This window comes from Halichoerus grypus, chromosome 10 (genome assembly GCF_964656455.1).
Source record: "Halichoerus grypus chromosome 10, mHalGry1.hap1.1, whole genome shotgun sequence".
Classification (NCBI taxonomy): domain Eukaryota; kingdom Metazoa; phylum Chordata; class Mammalia; order Carnivora; family Phocidae; genus Halichoerus; species Halichoerus grypus.
This window is the reverse complement of record NC_135721.1, coordinates 19,641,633-19,661,877: the sequence shown is the minus strand read 5'-3', so window position 1 is coordinate 19,661,877 and position 20,245 is coordinate 19,641,633. Positions and strand designations below refer to the sequence as shown.

At 55.8% G+C, this 20,245-nt stretch overlaps 1 protein-coding gene across 5 annotated transcripts in view; it reads left to right on the top strand.

The window, feature by feature from the left end:
- Positions 1–20,245, top strand: part of DNMT3A (DNA methyltransferase 3 alpha) — a 102,346-nt gene that overhangs the window by 75,273 nt on the left and 6,828 nt on the right. For 4 of the 5 annotated variants that reach the window (XM_036110232.2, XM_036110230.2, XM_036110231.2 and 1 more), the window contains 16 exons: positions 8,041–8,256; positions 8,521–8,679; positions 9,121–9,228; positions 9,496–9,652; positions 9,941–10,090; positions 10,198–10,242; positions 10,969–11,048; positions 11,608–11,720; positions 11,822–12,005; positions 12,146–12,230; positions 14,053–14,198; positions 14,984–15,074; positions 15,264–15,412; positions 16,495–16,580; positions 18,702–18,771; positions 19,572–19,690. In XM_036110232.2, coding sequence (XP_035966125.1) covers positions 8,041–8,256; positions 8,521–8,679; positions 9,121–9,228; positions 9,496–9,652; positions 9,941–10,090; positions 10,198–10,242; positions 10,969–11,048; positions 11,608–11,720; positions 11,822–12,005; positions 12,146–12,230; positions 14,053–14,198; positions 14,984–15,074; positions 15,264–15,412; positions 16,495–16,580; positions 18,702–18,771; positions 19,572–19,690 — 1,958 coding nt within the window. Of the gene's footprint in view, positions 1–4,542; positions 4,672–8,040; positions 8,257–8,520; positions 8,680–9,120; positions 9,229–9,495; positions 9,653–9,940; positions 10,091–10,197; positions 10,243–10,968; positions 11,049–11,607; positions 11,721–11,821; positions 12,006–12,145; positions 12,231–14,052; positions 14,199–14,983; positions 15,075–15,263; positions 15,413–16,494; positions 16,581–18,701; positions 18,772–19,571; positions 19,691–20,245 lie in introns of those variants that run through there. The other variant, XM_036110236.2, reaches the window with a different exon arrangement.

Below are 20,245 nucleotides of genomic sequence, written 5' to 3'. Positions count from 1 at the left end.
AATCTTGTGGAGGAGAAAGATGAGTACACAATCGCCTTAGTGGGCAAATATGGGCAGGTGCTGAAAAAAGATTACAAGGTGCTATGGGAGTAAGGTGGAGGAGGGGCAGGGTAATTTTTCAGTGAGGGGAAGGTAAGGGGGAGGGGCCACAGCAGCGCTGTCCCCACAGAACTTTCCGCAGCGATAAAAATGTTTTAAAATCTGTGCTGTCCAGGACAGTAGCCCCAGCCACGTGTGGCTCTTGGACACTTGGAAGGTGGGCCAGTGCAACTGAGGAACTGAACTTTTCATTTTATTTCATTTTAATTAATTGAAATAGCACATGCAGTGAGTGGCGACCCTGTTGGACAGTTTGGGTCTAAAGAAACTTCCCTGGTGGAGGTAACTGGTGAACTGGGCCTGGGAGGACAGATAGGATTTGGGCTGGTGGGAGTTGAAGGGGAGGAGCAAGGAACAGCATGAGCAAAGGCACAGAGGCAGGGAAAAGGGCATATTTTGGGAATAGCAAGTGGGTGGGCAGAGTGTGGGCTGTGTGATGTAAGCGCTCTACAGATTGTGGGGGCCTTGAATGCCACGCAGAGTGTTGACTGTAACCAGCAGGTAGTCAGAGTCTCCTGCACGGCACAGAGGCTTTTGAGCTTGTAGGTAAGAGAAGGGCAGGATCAGAATAGACATCCATTTTGATCTCATGGCCTTTTGTCTGGATAAAGCCTCCCTGGCCTTGGGATGGCTGGGAATGCTCGTGTGGCAAAAAAAATACGAGGTGCCTCCTCGATACGTGCCTTTGCAGATGGCTTCAGAGGGATCCTGGCTTCTCTGGTTTTGAGTAAAGGGACTCCGGTGGTTAAATATACTGTTTCATGGAAGCCACATAACCTCCCCCCTCATTCCAGCACTGGATTTCATGTCAAAGCAGACCACAGAACACCCAGCCCAGCTGACATGGCATTCCCACCTTGACATGTGGGAATTCCTGCTTGGGGTCGGGGGGGCTCTCAGTTCTGTGAGCTGGAAAGTCAGATTAACCACACTTACTGCGATTGTGTTCTTCAGAAACACAGGAGCACGACATATACCAGAATGTTAAATTTACCAATTTCTAACAGGACATGACCTCCTTGCCACACAGATCCTACTGCTTGTCCTGCTGCATTTGGCAACTTAGTGGTATCAGAGTCACTGGGAAATGTCATTAAGATTAGAAGTTTGCTTGATGAATCCAGGATCAGGGCAAAGAGTCAGGTGTCCTGAAAAGAGGTAATTCATCAGGCCTGCTCTCTGCCTGTCAAACAGAAGTGTGCCCTCTCTTTCAGGTCACCCTCTCTTTGAGGCCATCCTGGATACTTCCTCTCCAACACTTCTTTTAGGCTCTTGACATCCACCAGATCTTCTTTTCATCCAGGAGTTCCCCCTTTCAGCATACTTTTATCACGTTGCCAAGACCCTGCCTGGATTTGCATGACCCTCCTACTTCAGGCTGACTATCTTTATCACAAAGGCCTGTCTGTGGGCACCTGGCTGGCCTGGTTGGAATTGATCTCGGGGTCGTGAGTTCAAGCCCCACGTTGGGTGTAGAGATTACTTAAATAAATAAACAAACTTAGAAAAAAGATCTATCTCAGGAACCAGCCCCAAAGGGTTACTTTGGACGGTTGAGGACATACATGACCTGAGGATCCTTGAAGCCCGCCCTATTTTGTTCCTGACCTTTTGCTAAAGTCACCTCTTGTAACTCTGAGGTCTTTTCTGTTTTGGGGCCTGTCTCTGCCCACTGAGCATGAAGAAGACACGAATCTCTGAGTGACTCATGCATTGTACAGAAGAGGGGGACCCTTCCTGTCCACATAGCTACAGGAGAGGGACGCTATCCGAGGTTGGCGAGGGGACAACCTTGAGTTTGGGCTTTCTTTTGCTTAAGCTGGGAGCTGCATGTAAGACATAAGATTTGAGCTTAATTTTAAAGGATGAGAATAAGGAAGTTTGGCAGCTGGAGGGAAAGGCTACTTTATAAGTGCGGCAAGAGAAAGTGAAACTGATGATGGCCCTGGTCCATTCTGACACCTTGAGTCCTGGCTGCGTGCATAGACATCATTACTTACTGTCTGAAGAAGTCCCAAGACCAAAGAGTTGTAGAGTCTAAGGTGTTATAGCCACAGTAATGGAAAAGGAGATGTCAGAGAGGAGACAGAGTATCTTTAAAAAGAGCCAGCCAAGCCAGATCAGAAACTTCATTTTGAGAAGAGGCGGGGGGGGGGGGGGGGGGTCTACAGTGGCCTTGTTTACCAGCCCTGGATGCTGAGCAGACATCAGGGAGAGAAGCAGCAAAGCAAGTCCTATTGCATTCCTTAAAGGAGAGCAGGTGAGAGGTACAAATTCAGGGCTTCCCGTCTCTGCTTGGGGCTCTCCTGAAAAAATTGTACCAGATACCTTAATAGGGTTGAAAGATGGGTTGGAGCAGAAGAGCCTGTGTTTTGCAGAACGGCTCCTTCTCCTGGCTGTATGGATTCTGGGCCTCCATCGGGGTTGGGAGAGGGAAGTTTGAACTCCCCAAGTATTATCTGGAGAAAGCCCTCTCTCTGATTTGGCGTCCTCCTCCCTCTTCAGGGCTTGCTTGCGCTGATGGCCCTCAGAAGGATGCTCAGCCCCAGGAGGGAGGGTGGGCTGTCCTTCACAGCACATCTCTTGACCTCATTCTCCGGGCATGGGTTCCAGCTGGTATGTTCCCAGCTGACTGTGGCTGGAAGCCAGGCACCTGGGGCATTATCTCTTTTAAGAGATGCTGGTATTCCAGGGCCTGGGAGGGCAGATGTTATCACTTCTGTTTTGCAAATGAGAAAACAGACCTCTTGGGGTTAAGTGACTCGTTCAAGGTCATGGTGGTGGAACCAGAACCCAAGTCCAGCTCTTCCAACAAGTGCTGCTGGCTAAACCGCCCTCTGCTGCCGAGAGTGATGGCCTTCAGTTCCTCTGCTCTTCCTTCCAATTCATCTTGCAAACTGTCTATGGCCATACCAGCCTGAAGGCGCCGGATCTCGTCTGATCTCATCTTGCAAACTGAAACCAGGCTGATCTTTCCAAAATACCCGTTCATCTGGTCTTCTCAGAAAGTCTGCCGTTATCCTTCGCTGCTATAGGATGTATCCATTGACCTCTTTGCACCCTTTAGCCTTAGTTGTATTGGGAGGTGGCAGGTGGAGGTGGGCAAGATTTTACTCCCATTCCAGCCTTACCTCTCTTTATTTCCTTCCTGTCTGACCTCATTCCAAATTTGATTCATCTCTGCTCCGCACTGCCCTCCTTAACCTCATTTATCATTCCTACTAGCCATTTGGTTTTTGTTGGCTTTGAAGCCAACCAGGTCGGTGGGGCTTGGTATTTGTGGTATAGTTATCTTTACAGATGTTTTTCAATGACCTTTTCCTACCTCTCCAGGTGTAGTTGAATCTGTCAACTCATTGAAGGCAGGGCCAAGAGGGTCTGCTTCTTTATTTGATGTGGGTGGAGAGTGTGAGAGAGTGTGTGTGTGTGTGTGTGTGTGTGTGTGTGTGTGTCTCCGTGGGGGGAGGGGCCTCTGCTAGGGAGGAGGGAGCTTGAATCGGTTGAGGCTGCACCTGGGGGCTGCACCTGGAGGCTCCAGGAGATGAATGAAGTCTCCTTGAGCTGCAGATGGTTGTGTCCAGGAATGAGAAATTGCAGAACTTTTAGAGTGTGCCCTCCCCACCACCACCTTGCACGAGGAAAATGGGACGTTCAGTGCAGATCCTGAGTGACCTAGGGGACCCAGGGACTTGGCCAGGAAGAGGTTTTCAGAGCCTGAACTCAAGCCACGCTTTTAAGGGACCCCTCTCTATCCACCTGTAGCATGAAGAGGAGAACCCTCTCCCCAGCAGTTCTTGCTCTGGAGCGCTCCCAATTTCCGCAGGCGCCTTCTGTCCGCCTCTGTGTGCTTTGAGTTTTCCCTACAGCTTCCTGGGCCTCTACGCTCATCTGTAAGCTTTTTCTTGTTTTCTTTCCTTTTTTTTTTTTTTTGGTTGTGCTGCCGAGAGACTGACTTTTAACAACTTTCTCCTGGCTCTCCCAGGCTGTCCGCAACCTCCTCTCTTCTTTTGCCGGCGCTCCTGGCTCTCTCCGCGCTCCCGGCTTACCTCCGCCGCTGCACAGCAGCCCCTTCCCTCCCGGTCCCCTTCCCTGCCTCCGCGGGCTCCCCGCCTCGCCCCCACGGCGCCCCTCGGAGCTCTGGCAGAGTCGGGGGGAGAGGGGGCGGGAGGGCCAGCCCGGAGGAGGGGGCGGCGCCGCCTCCAGCCCGGCCTGGGCGGGGTCCTGGGAACGGGCGGAGGCCCAGCCGCGCCCCCAGGCCCCAGCGGCGGCCCGCGCCCCTCGGACGGGAGGAGAGGGGCTGGCCCACTGCCAGCGTCTGAGAGCCGGCCCCCTCCCCCGGCCCGCTTGCAGCCAACCAGGCACTCCAGCGGGGCCCACGTGACCTGGAGTTCTAGACAAAGAAAATGTTCAAGCCCTCCCCCCCACCTCCCCCCTCCCCCTCTCTCTGGCCCCCTCCGCCCCCAGCCCCATCGCCCCCTTCCCCTCCCCCCAGACGGGCAGCTACTTACAGAGCTTCAGGGCCGGGGCTCACACCTGAGCCGGACCACAGAGGGGCTGCACCTGGCCTTATGGGTAGGTTCCTGGACGGAGCCCTGGGGAGACTGGGGGCGGGGAGGCGGCAGGGGCCGGTGGGAGGATCTCTGGGCCGCTGCAGCCCTCTGGATTTGCGAAGAGTCAAAGTATGCCTCCCTGGCCCGCAGGAGCTGGTTGCTCTGCCTGGCCCGAGTTCTGGAGATGCTGAGTTAGTGCTGTCCCACCCACTCCCTCCTCAGGAGCCCCAAGCCCCGCTCCTCCCAGCGCTCAGGTGGGACCTGGCGGTGCAGAGGCCAGAAGAGCAGCCCCAGCGTGTGAGCCTGGGGCAGTAGTCAATGAAGGCTGGGGGGCAGGCCCTGGCCCAGGGGGAGCTGGGAGACCAGGAGTTGGGCTGCAAGGAGCGCCCCTGCTGAGCTGGCCGGCTGATGGGCTGTTGGCATTTCCTTGCGGACCTGTGCTCCTGGCTGGTGGACCATGCTGTCCTTGGGCCATGCCCACCTTGCGGCCTCTTGGGAGGGACAGTTCCTCTCGTGCGTGTCCCTGGGAGCCAGCGGGCAAGCCCGCAGAGAGAAGTGGTGCTGGGTGGGAGGGAGCAGTGTGACCCTGACAGGGGCTGTGGCACATCAGCGGGGGCCGTGGGGGGTGGGGGCAGCCTGACGACGCTGGCCTGTGATGGGAGAGGTGCCTGGGACAGCCTGGGATCCACTGCACCAGCGGGGAGCCCGCATGGGCGCCCAGACCTCTGACCTTTGGAACGGGAAGCAGCCTGCGTCGCAGAGGAAGGCGGAGGCGGGACAGCCGCCCAGGAAGATGGGACTGGTCGGGGAGGCCTTGCCTCTACTCGAGTGGAGTTACCAGTGGCTTTCCAGGCTGGACAAACTCCAGACGAAGTGGCTTCCTTGAGCCACGGTAGTGGGGGCTGGGGTGGTGTCTCCCTGGGCCTGCCCCATCTCTGGGCCGCTGTGGAGTAGGACCTCGAGAACTGGGGATAGGAGCCTTTAGCCCAAATGCCAAAGCCCTGAGTTAACCCTTCTTTCTCCCATTGTTTGCCTGGGGAGGAGGGTCGGAGTGAGCGTGGAAAAAAGGCATTCCCACACTGCCCTAGGCAGACTATTCTAATGAGGCCCCTCCCCCACCCAGCCACCATCTCTGCCACTTCTTCCCCTTTCCTCCTGCCTCCCGCTGCTAACCCACCCCCTTCCTCCTTCCCCCACCCCTGCTGGCCTCGTCCCGACGGAGGCCCCCTTCTTCCTCCTCCTCCGCCTGCCAAAACCCTGCTGGGTGCGTGTTCTCCTGCACCTAGTGGGCTGGGGGCGCTTAACAGCCGTCAGCAGCAGCGTCTGACAAGCTGGGGGAAGTTGTGGGGGAAGAATAATGTTTAGGAACTCGCTGTGGAGAGGTTGAGAAGAGAGACAAAGGGGCTGTGGGGGAGTGAGGAGGGTGGCATCAGGCACGACTCCCTTCTAGACCTGGGGAGCCCGGCACCCGCTTGCCGTGCGGGGGACTTCACCTTTCCTCAGAAGGCCCCTCCCGCCCTCTGCCACCTGCACCTTGTTCTGGCCGAGGGGCCTCATCACCCCTGAAGCGGGGTCTTGGGGTCACCCATGGCAGCACCCTGGTCTAGGTCAGTCAGCCATTCCTGAATTTCAAGGAGGTGTGGAGTTTCTCTGTGAGCGGATCTGGGGCTTTAATAGTGCATCCCTAGAAGAGGATGGGCTTGAGTGCACACCTAGGTGCATCTTCTTATGGGGGAGGGGGTGGTAGATAAATTGATAGTGGGAAGGGGAGGGCAAAGTCCCAGCAGGTGAGAGAAGGGGCTTGGGAGGGAAGAGCAGTTGCTCTGTATTCTCCCACCACCGGCTTCCTGCTCCTTTGCCCAGCTGTTTGTGGGCTGGGGGCAAAGGATGCATTATCCCATCTTAGAATTTGTTGAATCACGGAAAGAACTAGGATTTCCATCCTCAGTATTCAAGGACTCTACCGGAAGCAGGTTTGGTTGGTGGCCTGGAGGCAAAGACATGGGACTGAAACAAAAATGACTCTACAACACAGTAGACCTTGAGCACAACACAAAGGTTCTTAACCTGGGGCCCTGGGATCTGGGAGTCCATTGGCAACTTGGGAGAGTCCTTGGCATTCTTGATACTTATATACATCAGATTCTTAAACCAGTCAGAAAAGTGTAACGGAAATCCTTTAGATGAAAGGCTTTTTTAGGTTGAAGCAACTTGGAAGAGCAAGGACTGCTCCAGAATCTGCTGTTCAGTGAGTTGCAAAGCGAAGACAGGAATGCAGATCCTCTGCCTTCTAGCTTAGAGTTCTTATACTCCCAGTTACTTTCTGATGTTCTTGTTTAGTCTTGAGGGTGGGCTTTGCATTCCCAGCTCTAAACTCTCTGGGAAAGCTTCATGTTGAAAGCCATGTTGAAGATGGGAGGTTTTTCACTGAATGTGGTGGAAACAGGTGCAGAGCCTTAAAGTTTGAGTTCACGGGTCCCTCGCATTCAGTCGCTGGGGTGAGATTAGGTTGAATGGTTCTCAGGGCTAAGGAGCAAGGATTTCATTCTCTTCTGTAGGGTGATGGGAATCCTGGAGCAGGCTTTGGGAAGGATGAGCGTGAGACAGTGAATGGATGGAGGCTGCCCAAATGGGAGCACGATTGGGTGTGGATTGTTAACTTATCAGGATAGCAGAGAGGATGCGTGACCTGTAGTGTGTTCTCAGTAAACTGTTGTTGAAAGAATAAATGTATTGATGGATCGGAAAGGTGTGTGTAGAAAGAATGGGTGAATCTGATAACATACATTTGATAGAATCCTAAGATTCCAGAATGGCGTGGGAGCAGGCAAGCTCTTTAGGGGCTTGCGGTGGTGTTTGAGCAGAGGGGGACACGGAGCAGTGATTTCATCACTGTAGACATCACGACCAAACTGGATTTGTGGTCTGGAAGCCAAGACCAGGAATAGAAGGGGTTGATTGCCCGGGAAAATTGTGAAAAGGATGAGAGGATCCAATTCGTGATTGGGAAGTAAGATAGGAGAGGACGGAGCCAAGATCTGTGCCTAAGCTAAGACGCACGATTACTCTTTGAATAGAATTACTCTTTCCATGTCAGAGGGTGGGCAACTGAGGGAGGCTGACCTATGGAGGAAGATTTCGGGAGAGGCGCAAGAGAAGGTTGGAAACCAGCCAAATGATTTGCGTTCACCGACCAACTTCAGATTTTCCCATTTTCCATGGCGAGTCAATTGAGTTGATGACCAAAGAACTCAGTCCTTTACCTCCTGTCACTGTCTCCAGAGCACAAAGAGATTGAGAAGAGCAGACCCCCCCCTCCCCCCAGTATCAAGCGGCCTTGCTTGCTAATACCTGGAGAGGTCAAGGTAACTTCTGTTCCTTGTTCCTCCAGGCTGAGAAGAAAGCCAAGGTGATTGCAGGAATGAATGCTGTGGAGGAAAACCAGGGGTCTGGCGAGTCTCAGAAGGTGGAGGAGGCCAGCCCTCCTGCAGTGCAGCAGCCCACCGACCCTGCATCCCCCACCGTGGCCACCACACCTGAGCCCGTGGGGGCGGACGCTGGGGACAAGAACACCACCAAAGCAGCCGACGATGAGCCGGAGTACGAGGTGAGCGGCTCGCTTCTTCAACTGCCTCGTCCAGCTCTTTCCTGGGTCCTTCCACTACCAGCTCTTCCCGTCCTGCTCTCCTCTCTCCACCTGACCCCAGGCCTCTTCGTCTGCCCAGTCTTGCTCTGTCTCGGGCGGTTCAGATGCAGCTCCCTCCTGGCTGTCCCGACCCTCAGATGCCCAGGGCTGGGGTTGCCGTGGGGGGGTCAGGGTGGCAGGGCCTCGTGACCACCACGTAATGACTTCTGCTCCTTGGGGCTCCAGGACGGCCGGGGCTTTGGCATTGGGGAGCTGGTGTGGGGGAAACTTCGGGGCTTCTCCTGGTGGCCAGGCCGCATTGTGTCTTGGTGGATGACGGGCCGGAGCCGAGCAGCTGAAGGCACCCGCTGGGTCATGTGGTTTGGAGACGGCAAGTTCTCGGTGGTAAGTCCTGGGGTCTGGTGGTAGCCTCGGGGAGGGATGGGTCTTGGTCCCAGGGCCTGTGGTTTGGGGCTGGGGGCTTGGTCCAGAACTGCGGTGGAAGAAGTGGGCTCTTCTCGCCCCCACTCTCCACGTGGGACCAAAAGAAGCCCTAGAGAAAAGTGGGCTGCCCTGGGGGGGCTCCGGGAGCTGGGGCGCCCGCCAAGCTCTTGCCTTCCAGGACCCTTTCTCCAGAACTCCTTTCCTGCTTGCATTCAGGTCCTCCCCCACGTTTGGGTTGGACTCCTCCTTTGAGCATCATAGAATTATTTATCAATCCATCTGGTCCTCTCAAGGGCAGAGGCTGGGTCTCAGTGCCCCAGTCCCTGCCCTTTGCCAGGCACGTGGTGGGGGCTTGATGGGTGTGGCAGAAGGAGAAAGCGAGGGCGTTGGTCGTTCCTCCAGGTGTGCGTTGAGAAGCTGATGCCGCTGAGCTCCTTCTGCAGTGCTTTCCACCAGGCCACCTACAACAAGCAGCCCATGTACCGCAAAGCCATCTACGAAGTCCTGCAGGTGAGTGCCCCTCCGGGTAGAGGGGGCTTGGACAGCAGGGACTCCTAGTTGGTCTAGAAGCTGGAGTGCAGAGGTCCACCTGCAAGGCCCCCAGGACTCCCTTTTGTCCCCCGTGTCCCCCCCCATTACTCACCCCTTTTCTGCACTCCCTTCCTCCGACACTCTTCTGTGACCCTCCCCTGCCCCTTTCCCCAGCGCTCGCCTCAGGCCGCCCTCGCTGTCCTCCAGCCTGTCCTGACACCCTCCCCCATACGTGCTGCCCTCCAGGTGGCCAGTAGTCGCGCGGGGAAGCTGTTCCCGGCATGCCATGACAGCGACGAGAGCGACACAGCCAAGGCCGTGGAGGTGCAGAACAAACAGATGATCGAGTGGGCTCTCGGAGGGTTCCAGCCCTCTGGCCCCAAGGGCCTGGAGCCACCCGAAGGTAAATGCAGGTGCCCAGGCCAGCCTTCTGGGAGAGCTGCCAGCTCTTTGGTTGAGAGGCCCAGGGGGTGTGGCCACAGTCTCCCTTTCCCTGGGGTCAGGATAGGGACAGGGCCGCTTGGGGACTCAGGATAAGCTCCTCCCATTGGTTTGCTGGCACTGGAGAGCTGGGAGCTAGAACAAGTTGGGGACCAGGCTGCACCCCTTCGTAGGCAGAGTAGAGGAGGGGAGGAAGCCGGCACTGCGTGTTGGTGGTGACCGTGATCTCGTCACCTGCTTTCCCCATCAGAAGAGAAGAACCCCTACAAAGAAGTTTACACAGACATGTGGGTCGAACCCGAGGCAGCTGCCTATGCACCACCCCCACCCGCCAAAAAGCCCCGAAAGAGCACAACGGAGAAGCCTAAGGTCAAGGAGATAATTGACGAACGCACAAGAGGTAGTTGGCCTGCCTTTGGAGAGAGTGGCGCGGCGAGGCTGGCGTTCAGAGGCGCGGCCGTGGCCCTCACGGCCCCCTCTGATGCTGGGCTCTCCTCCCCCCCGCAGAGCGGCTGGTGTACGAGGTGCGGCAGAAGTGCCGGAACATCGAGGGTGAGTCCCGACGGCCGTTGACTCCCTGGCAAGTCCGTAGTCTGTTGCCCCCCGGGACTGGCTGGAGGGCTTGGCTCCTGGCGCGGGGCCTGGTGCGGAGTAGCCTAGGCCCTTAGGGAGGTTGAACGTCATGGGACGTCCGTACCCAGTGAAGGCCTCTGTCCTGCCCGTCCCACCACCCCCACCCCGCTTCACCCACATAGCTGTCTTCCTGGTGCCACCATCTTACTTTCCTATCAATGGCAGGCGCTGGTCATTAGGGTTTGGGACACTCCAGTGGGTCCGAGAAGGGTGGCCTCTCTTGGATTTGCTTGAACTTGTGACCTTTGGCCTTTTACCTTTCCTCATCTGTTCTCATCCAGTGGTCATTAGAGCATCGCAGGGCTGGCAAAGATGGGGGCAGGAGCATAAGATTTAAGGACTGCCCAGGGACTGTCTCCAGAGTCCCCCAGGGCCCTGGCCCTCTTCTCAGACGTTCCCGTCCTCGAATTATGCCTTTCCTGGGTGGGTGGCATTGCCACTCTGAGAGCTGAATGGGCATTGAGATTGGGGCCACAATGCCCCCCTGCTCCATGGGGCACCCTCCCAGACTCGCCTCCTTTTTGGGCTGCTGCTCCCACATGCCCTTTTCCTGTAGCCCTTCTTGGAGCTGGGCTTAGGCGCCGAGGTGGGAAGGGGCCCTTTGGAGACATTCACTCTGCTTTCTCCACGCTCCCTGCTTTCCAGACATTTGCATCTCTTGTGGGAGCCTCAATGTCACCCTGGAACACCCTCTCTTCATTGGAGGAATGTGCCAAAACTGTAAGGTAGGAGCACAGCCCCCGGCGGTCTATACCTTCTCCCGTCTTGGGGCTCACTGTCGCCTGGAGTAGCTGCTGTGGTGACCCCGCGGTTTGCTCTGGACGCAGAGTCCTGATCAAACAGGCCCGTGGGCTTCGAAGTGTTTGACTTGCTGTTATTTGTCCTCCCCGCAAAGATTGTCCCCCTCGAAAGCCCATTCTGGTCCGCAGATGTGGGCTCACCGTGTCACAGTCCCTGGTGTGGGGCAGGGGGCTGACAGATGGGTGGGTGGGTTGCCGCGTCCTTGGGGTCCTGGGAGGAGAGCCCAGGGCTGTGGCGAGGGACAAGGGGGTGCAGTTGCCTCTCTGGCCTCGCTCTGGGGCTTCCCGATTCTGTGCACTGCTCTGGGTCGGGACACCTGCTGGCCCCTTCCCACGCGTGTGGCTCAGTAGGCGGCAGGCTCACGCCCGCAAGGACGGATTACGGTTCCTGGGTCAGGGCCCAGAGGCCGGCGCAAAGCCTGCCGTCGCGCTGGCCGCGCCGGGTGCTGCTCGGTGGTCTCTGACGCCCCCCCCCGCCCTCTAGAATTGCTTCCTGGAGTGTGCGTACCAGTACGATGATGATGGCTACCAGTCGTACTGCACCATCTGCTGCGGGGGGCGCGAGGTGCTCATGTGCGGGAACAACAACTGTTGCAGGTGAGGCTCCCCGGCCCGCCCCCTCCCCCCACCCCCGGCCAGGCTCCCTCTGGGCCCGAGAAGCCCCCCTCTCCCCCCCGCTACACTGGGCTTCCTTCCAGGTGCTTCTGTGTGGAGTGTGTGGACCTCTTGGTGGGGCCAGGGGCTGCGCAGGCAGCCATCAAGGAGGACCCCTGGAACTGCTATATGTGTGGGCACAAGGGCACCTATGGGCTGCTGCGGCGGCGGGACGACTGGCCCTCGCGGCTCCAGATGTTCTTCGCCAATAACCACGACCAGGAATTTGTGAGTGCTGGGCCTGGGCCGTCCGCGGGGGCGGGTTCCGAAGCCAGCGCGGTCCTAGCGGGGCTGGGGGGGCCAGCCCTGGGTGCCCGCCTGCAGAATCCTCCCGGGCGCTTACCTGGCCTGTTGTGCTCGCCACCTAGGACCCTCCAAAGGTGTACCCACCTGTCCCAGCCGAGAAGAGGAAGCCCATCCGGGTGCTGTCTCTATTTGACGGAATTGCTACAGGTGAGCGTGTGGCCCCCGAGCCCCACGAGGTGCTGCCGTCCCTGTCCCGGGGCAGGGGAGCTCCGCGTGAGGGACCGCGTGTGCTTCTCACACGATAAACAGTAGTTAACATGACAGCCGTTGAATTGGTACCCCGCCGAGGAAAATTTGTGTTGAGTGAGAAGTAAAATCGTGGTCAGCTGCTGTGTCCGGGAGGCCCGTGTCTCTGTTGGGGGGGTGGTGAGCTCCAGCATTGGACAGGGTGATCATTAGAGATTATTGAAGATTTTCACAAAGCCTCAAAGGACAGACTCGGCGACCAGAACGAAAACATAGGCAGTGTTCTGTCGTACGATGACTGTAAGTCACAGTAAAAAAAAAAAAAAAAAAAAAAACCCAAAAAACGATAAACAAGAGAGTAAAGAATAATATATAATTCTATAATTAGCATTTTGGTGAATATCCTTTGATGTTTTTTTTTCCGTGCATATATGTATGTGTGTTTCTAGAATCCTACGTAGCTAGAAAAATAAAACGAGAGTATAGTAAAACGCACACTGTGTTGTAACTCGCCTTTTCATTTGCTGTCATGACTGCTTTTTCATGTTAACATGGAACTGCATCCTTTATTTGTAAATGCTGCATAGGATTCCATTGGGTGGAAAGTACCATGATTTATGTAACTAACCCTCTGTTGGGTTGTTGACTATTTTTCTCTGTTATGAGCAGCGCTGTGACAAGCATCCTTACACACACATCATTATATACGTAAACTACTCTCTTGTAGGGAGAGCTGGGGCACAGCCTAGGAAGTTTGTTTCATATGGTTCTTGACCTTGCCCGAGAGCCCTCCCGCAAGGTGCTACGGACACATACCCACCCCCCTGCCATAGCCCCAGGCCGACGGCTTCTCAGTTCTTAAGAAAGGAATAACCTCCTCAGAACGGGTGTCTTCACGTGACCGGAGGGAGACGGGCTGTCAGAGGGCCCGGGCGGGGTGGCATCCCAGGCCAGATGTTTATATTCTGTTCTCGGCTTAGTGTTGAGATTCTATAAACCTAGGGAAATTAATTTACAGCCTTGGTTTCCCAGGCCAGAACCTGGAGGCCCTCTTAAACCACGCCACGCCCCGAGAGGCTGGAAAAACTCCTCGGTGGGGAGGTCTCTGGGAGCAGGAAATGGTGCTGCTGAACCCTATTTCTCCAGAGGCTCTCAGGGTCTGTTCTCATTGTTTCCTTGCCCTCGATCCAGCAAACATTTGTGAAGGGGTCATGGTAAGGAAGTGAGTGTAGTTTGCTCGGGAGGAAACCTGGGTGAGCTCCTCTGTTCTGAAGAGCATTTGCAACCTAAGAGGAGGGCTGAATGAGGAATACACAGGGTTCTGAGGAGTTGGAGAGAGATGCAAAGTGCGGGGGGCTTACAGCGGGGGGGGGGTGCTTCCAGGGGGCTGCAGGGTGCGGTGTGGGGGTGTTGATGAAACCTTCTGGGAGCAGGTGGCATTTATGTTGAGTCTTGGAGGATGAAGTGCAGCAGGAGGCCATGGGTGGGGGGTGAGGAAGGAGCAGTCTATGCAGGATGTAGGAACAGCAAAGAAAAGGCCACCCAAAAAGTCACCTGCTGTTCTCTCTGGTCCTGGAAACCACCTATTGTCTGGTCTTGACGGCCTTCTGAGTAGGTCAGAGTAGGTATGAAATGGGATCCAGAAGGATCCTGCAGCTCACTGGGCAGGGTAGGGCTCAGGCCTGTTGTTGACCCATGTGTCCGGCTGGCCGGAGAGCCCCCTGCGAAGACCAGGGTGCTGGGGAGGAGCCCCAGTGACCGTGCCTTTCGCTGGCTGGCACAGGGCTTCTGGTGCTGAAGGACTTGGGAATTCAGGTGGACCGCTACATCGCCTCAGAGGTGTGTGAGGACTCCATCACGGTGGGCATGGTGCGGCACCAGGGGAAGATCATGTACGTCGGGGACGTCCGCAGCGTCACGCAGAAGCATGTACGTCAGTGTCGTGGGTCCCGTCCCACTTCTCTGTGTCCCTTGCACTTTGCTCCTGGGGGCGGCGGCGGCCCCCTGGCATTTTGCTCATTTGCTCTTTTCCTTTCTCCTTTTTCCCAGTCTCTTCTCTGCCGTGTGGAATATGGGCAGATTCCAGCGGGAACCGGGAGCTGGCCTTTTGAGGCTCCGGCTGCCCCCTGACTAGCTTCAGGGCCTTTGTAGCAGAGCGCTTTGGTTCCCATTTTCCCAGTACTTTTGGCAACAGCTTTACCAGCCTCCGTTTCAGGGGGGGGACTCTGGCAGGGTCTTGCCCAGGTGACCCTTTGCCTTTCCAGTTAACTGTGTCTACGACCCTGAAACTGCAGACCCTCAGGGATCCCCAAGGGCGTTTGGAGGGCATTCAGATGGCCCGGACACCCTGCCCAAAGTGCACAGAGCACAAAATGCCTTCATGGTCAGCTGCCCGGCCTGGACCGCCTTCCCCCTAAGTGGCTGTTTTTCGTGTTGGGAGCACAGCGTCTCCCTGCTGGCCTCAGAGATGATCCAACTGGATCCCTTCCCTTTGTTTAGGAAACTGAGCTCAGAGAGCCTCAGTGACTCGCCCGTGGCGCTGTGTGTGTGTGAAGTATGTACTTACGAAGGTATATAGTGAGCATACCGAGCAGCTGGGTCTCCTCTCTCCGGTGCCAAAGTACTTTTTTTAGCCAAGTCCACAGATAACTTCCTTCTTCCTTTCTGCCTCTGTCCCCGGACATCAGGCCATCCCATTACCTTTATCCTCCCAGATCCAGGAGTGGGGCCCGTTCGATCTGGTGATTGGGGGCAGTCCTTGCAATGATCTCTCCATCGTCAACCCTGCCCGTAAAGGACTCTACGGTAGGTGCCGTGCTCACCCCTCCACCTTCTGAGCTGGTGCTTCCGCACGTAGGTTTCCTACTTGGACATTTCTGCCCTGGGACAGCTACTCCCGATGACCCTGTCCTCCCTTGCCCTCCCTGTGCCCGAGCCACACCACTGTCTCGTGCAGACAGCCCCAGCTGATGGCTTTCTCTTCCGACCTCTCAGAGGGCACTGGCCGGCTCTTCTTTGAGTTCTACCGCCTCCTGCATGATGCGCGGCCCAAGGAGGGAGATGACCGCCCCTTCTTCTGGCTCTTTGAGAATGTGGTGGCCATGGGCGTTAGTGACAAGAGGGACATCTCGCGATTTCTCGAGGTATAGCCAGCAACCTTGGTTTGGCCAGCTCACTAATGGCTTCTACCTTGGACTGCTGCTTTATCCCTGTCTCATCTGCATTGTGGAGCTGGGGACTGGTGACTTCTGCTTTGCAAGGGGCCTGTTCGGGAAGCTCGAGGGCTTCCCAATTAGACAGGGAGGAAACACTGGTAGAGGCCTGCTCTGGACAGAACCTGTGGTCTGACTCTAAGAGGTAGTGTGTGGGTGTGGGCCTCAGGGCTTGAAGGACTTGACTGTTCCTAACAGGGTGGGGTGCCAGGCTCCTAGAGTTTGGGGTTCTGAGTGGTGTTTCCCTAGGGGCGCCCTTTGAGGTGGCCACGCCAATCTTCCCCGACCAGAATGGCTTGCCCTCACTCCCTGGCACCATGACAGATGCGCTGTGGTGCCTGGGAAGTAAAAGACACGGCTTACCTGTTTTTATTCCCCATAACGTGGGTCCCATGTCCGTGCTGAGCCGGGTTGGAGGCATGCACAGAGGGTCTCTGTGGCCAGAGGCATTCTCGGGGTGGGCGGTCTGGGAGCTCGAGCCCATGCTCCAGAGTCTTGGGGTCAGTAACACCTCGAGCTGGTGTTCTGAAGTGTGAGCAAGTGTCTATTTGGCTCATGATCTGGACATACAGTGAACACGTCTGCACTCATTGGAACTTTCTTCCTCAGAGCCTCTGGGTGAGCTAGAGCTACGTAGTCCAGTTAGGGTAGCCCTCAGGCACGTGTGGTATTTAAATTAACATTAAAATTCCTCTGTCGCTCGAGCCTCATTTCAAGTACTCATTAGCCACCTGCAGCCACTCCATTGAACAGTGCAGACAGAAAACCTGTCCATCATCACAGAATGTTCAGTTAGACTGCAGTGGTCTAGAATGTTCTAACGAGAGCATGTGGAATGTGGCTGGGTTCCATTCTGGCTTTTCCTGGAGGCTTCAGGCTGTCCCACTGCGTGGCTTCCTGAGAGAGGAGTAAGCAAGAGCCTCTGAGGCTGTAAGGCTCCAAACTAGCGTAATTTCCTGGCACCGTCTGCTGTTCCTCTCTCGCTCATCTTTAATCTTTCTCCTGTTTTATAGTCCAACCCTGTGATGATTGATGCCAAAGAAGTGTCAGCTGCACACAGGGCCCGCTACTTCTGGGGGAACCTTCCTGGTATGAACAGGTTGGTGAGAGTGCTCGGGCCTGGGGAGGCAGTGGGTTGGTGTCTGCAGGCAGATCGGCCCGAGGAGGACGCGGTCGCTGAGTGGGCGCTCTTGGGCACCCTCCCCCGCTGACTAGCTTGCTGCTCTACCATGTTCTTCTGTTTCCTTCTCCTTGAGGGAGCAGGGGAGTGAGGGTATAGAAAATATTTGCCTGAGAAACCAATGGCTAGTGGTTGAAATAGGAGAAGCACCATGCTGCTGAGTTACATCGTTGGTTCTCGTGCATTGGTGACGTATCTGGAGTCAGCTTGTCCTCGGTCTCCAGAGGTGAAGCTGTGGAGGGTGGGGTTGGGATGGGGAAGAGTGGTGCCCACAGCTGGGCCACACCTGCTGGGTGCAGCTTACGGAGTCCTGCTTTGCTTATTAGCCAAACACTTTGTGGCTTCGGGTCCATCGTTGGGAGGAGGTTCTTTATTTAGGTTACACAGAGAGAGATGTTAATGTCTAGGAACGGAGATAACCTCATTTCTTCAGCGTCATAGTTGGATTATAAAAAGGCCTGTGAGGAGAAAGGAATTCTGATCGAGAGTCAGCAGTTCAAGAGCAGAGTGAGATCCACCCCAGCTGGATATCTGTTATGCAGGGAAATATTTTCCGGAATGTTCTAAGAGTGGATTGTCAACTTTGTTGTATCTATAAATTGTTCACATCATCTAATCTGGCTTCAGTCTTCTCTCCCTCTCCACCATTAGCATGAAGTTGTAGGAACATCCCAGTCTCATACCCGCTTTACAAAGCTGCTGTCTTTTGTGAAGGTTTATTGATGGGAAGGAGACCTGTCCGTGGGATAGCTGACCTACAGACCGTTGAGTGCCCCCTCCTAGGTTCCCCAGCCGTACCTGTGTCCTGGAAGAGTAGACTGGGTTATGTGGTCCAGTATTCCGTGGAGCCACGAGCTCAGTGTCTCCTCACAGACCTTGGTCCTATGGCATTGTTCTCACCTGCTTCTTCCAACTCTAAAATTCTAGAACTCTGAGCTTCGAGGTGGAGCAGAGGTACTGTGTGGGGCCGTGTAGGGGGTGTGTGTGTGCATAAATAGGGCGGAGGCTGGAGGCGTGCACTTTGGCCATGGGTCCCTATGGGTCCCATGCTGAGATGGTAGACTGCTGTGTGAAATATCAGAAAAGGTCAGCCCTAAAGGTGACGTTCAGTGATCTGCTCCGCTCTCTGAGAAGTGACACATTCAGTGTCACAGAACTGTGGTCTTCTGGGCACTGTGCAGAAGTTAAAGCCTTTTAAACTGTACAGTTAAGGTGCATGCTTCGATGAATTTCATCCAGCATACACCCACGCAGCCATCACCATATTCAAAGATACAGAACATTTGGTCACCCCCAAAGCTTGCTTTGTGACGGATACTTTTTTTTTAAAAGATTTTATTTATTAGAGAGCCCATGGGTGGGGGGAGGGGCAGAGGGAGAGGGACAAGCAGCCGGCCTCACTCAGTGCCGATTGCCGAAGCGGGGCTCAATGCCAGGACCCTGAGATCATCACCTGAGCCCAGGTCAGACGCTTAACCGACTGAGCCACCCAGGTGACCCTGTGACAGATACTTTTAGAACTCAGTATGTTTTACGATGACTGGCATAAAAGTCATTGGGTTTTCCTTCCTTTTTTTTTTTTTTTTTTTAAGATTTTTAAAATTTATTTGACAGAGAGAGAGACAGTGAGAGAGGGAACACAAGCAGGGAGAGTGGGAGAGGGAGAAGCAGGCTTCCTGCCGAGCAGGGAGCCCGATGCGGGGCTCGATCCCAGGACCCTGGGATCATGATCTGAGCCGAAGGCAGAGGCTTAAGGACTGAGCCACCCAGGCGCCCTGGGTTTTCCTTCTTGTGGACAGGTGGTATCTGCTTATTTGTAGATTGAGACCACTGTGGAATTTAGGTTTAAGGGTTAACGCTTGGTGTGCTGTCCGTGGATGGCTGCAGTGTGTGTGCGAATGTTCTGGGGGAGTTTGAAGGGGGTTTCAGTGTGTGCGGGTGACGACAGTCCCCGTTTACCTCTCCGTGTGAGTCCTGGCTGCCGGCTGCATCCCTGCTGGTCTCCTGGTCTCTGTCATTACCTCTCTCTCTGCTTCCTAGGCCGTTGGCATCCACTGTGAATGATAAGCTGGAGCTGCAAGAGTGTCTGGAGCACGGCAGAATAGCCAAGGTCAGCCCCGGTGCCAAAGCCCTCGCTCTGCTGGGGGGGAGGGAGAAGGGCAGAGAGGGCAGGATGAGCCCGAGCGCTGTCCAGGCCAGTGACCGCTGCTGGTGCGGAGAACGCAGTTTAGGAGGTGGCTCGGGGTCGTACGCCTAGCCGGCCAGAGGGGAGGGCCCAGGGGAGAGCCTGGAGGGCAAGGAGAGAGATCGGAATTCCTTCCCGGTCTTCAGTCCCTCGTTGAGCATCGCCTGCCGGTCCTGTGAGAAGCAGACACTTAAGAAGTCTTTGCCAAAGCCCCTGGATCTGCTAGGGCACTTAAACGTTTTGGCCAGGACCTATTGCACAAGCCTTCAGGACGGCGCATTCTCCTGTGATGTGGAAGCTGCATTTCTCTCTGGAGAAATCTCCCGGATTGAGTGTATCGGGCGTCAGGTTCCACGAGTGGGGGCGCCAGCATCCAGCCCTGCGGGCGCCCCTCAGTAATTTGGGATCCTTTTGCCTGCAAGTCACTACACGTGTGCAAGAACCCATTCTTAGAAGACTGAGGAAGTTCAGTGGTGCGAGCTGCTCCCTCTCAAGTCCTTGGCCAGCGAGCCTGGACTAAGGATGGCCGGGTGACCTCCAAGTGAGAAGAAGAGCAGGGCAGTGGGGTCTGTGGAGGCCCGCGCTGGAGCCTTACCCCGGCCACCTGTGCGGACCAGGCCTTGTCCATGTTTGATTCACCTGTCCCGGCCCGTGCCTGGCACACGTGTTAGATGCATGGCCAGCGAACGAGTGCTCATTCCTCTTTTCCTCTCCTCATCTTCTAGTTCAGCAAAGTGCGGACCATTACTACTAGGTCGAACTCCATAAAGCAAGGCAAAGACCAGCATTTCCCCGTCTTCATGAATGAGAAAGAGGACATCTTATGGTGCACTGAAATGGAAAGGTAGTACCGGAGGCCATGTGCTGGTGTCGTGGGATGCGTGGCGCATGGCGGTTGCGGCCTCTGAGGGAGGGATCGCTGCCCCTTCCGGCCGGGCTCGTAGCTTCCCCAGATACCACGTGAGCAGTGGGTCTCCCCGAGCATTTCCCAACAGGGCAGGTTCCTGGAGGTAGGGGGACACTCCTGTGCATTGTAAGGCCGGGCCCAGGGTCAGAGGGATCTAGGAGTGGGTTCCGGGGGCCGTGGCTCCCAGGGGTCCGGCTAAACTCCCAGGAAACAGTGCTGCTCATTTCGGGAACTGTGCAAACCAGGACAGCACAGGACCGGGCGGGCCGCGCACCCTCATGCCCTGACTGGGTGCAAACCAGACTCACGGGCTAGACGGCCTCCTGGTCCCCAGTGTAACTGCAGTTTAGCCAAAGCGACCCTTGACATACGCGACGCGAGCAGACGGAAGCTTGGAGCTCTTGCAGTCGGGCAAGAATTCGGCTCCTTTGTCAAGTTCTTGCGCTTGTGGGCGAGGTCCCAGGGATGCGTGTTTATTACGGATAGACTTCA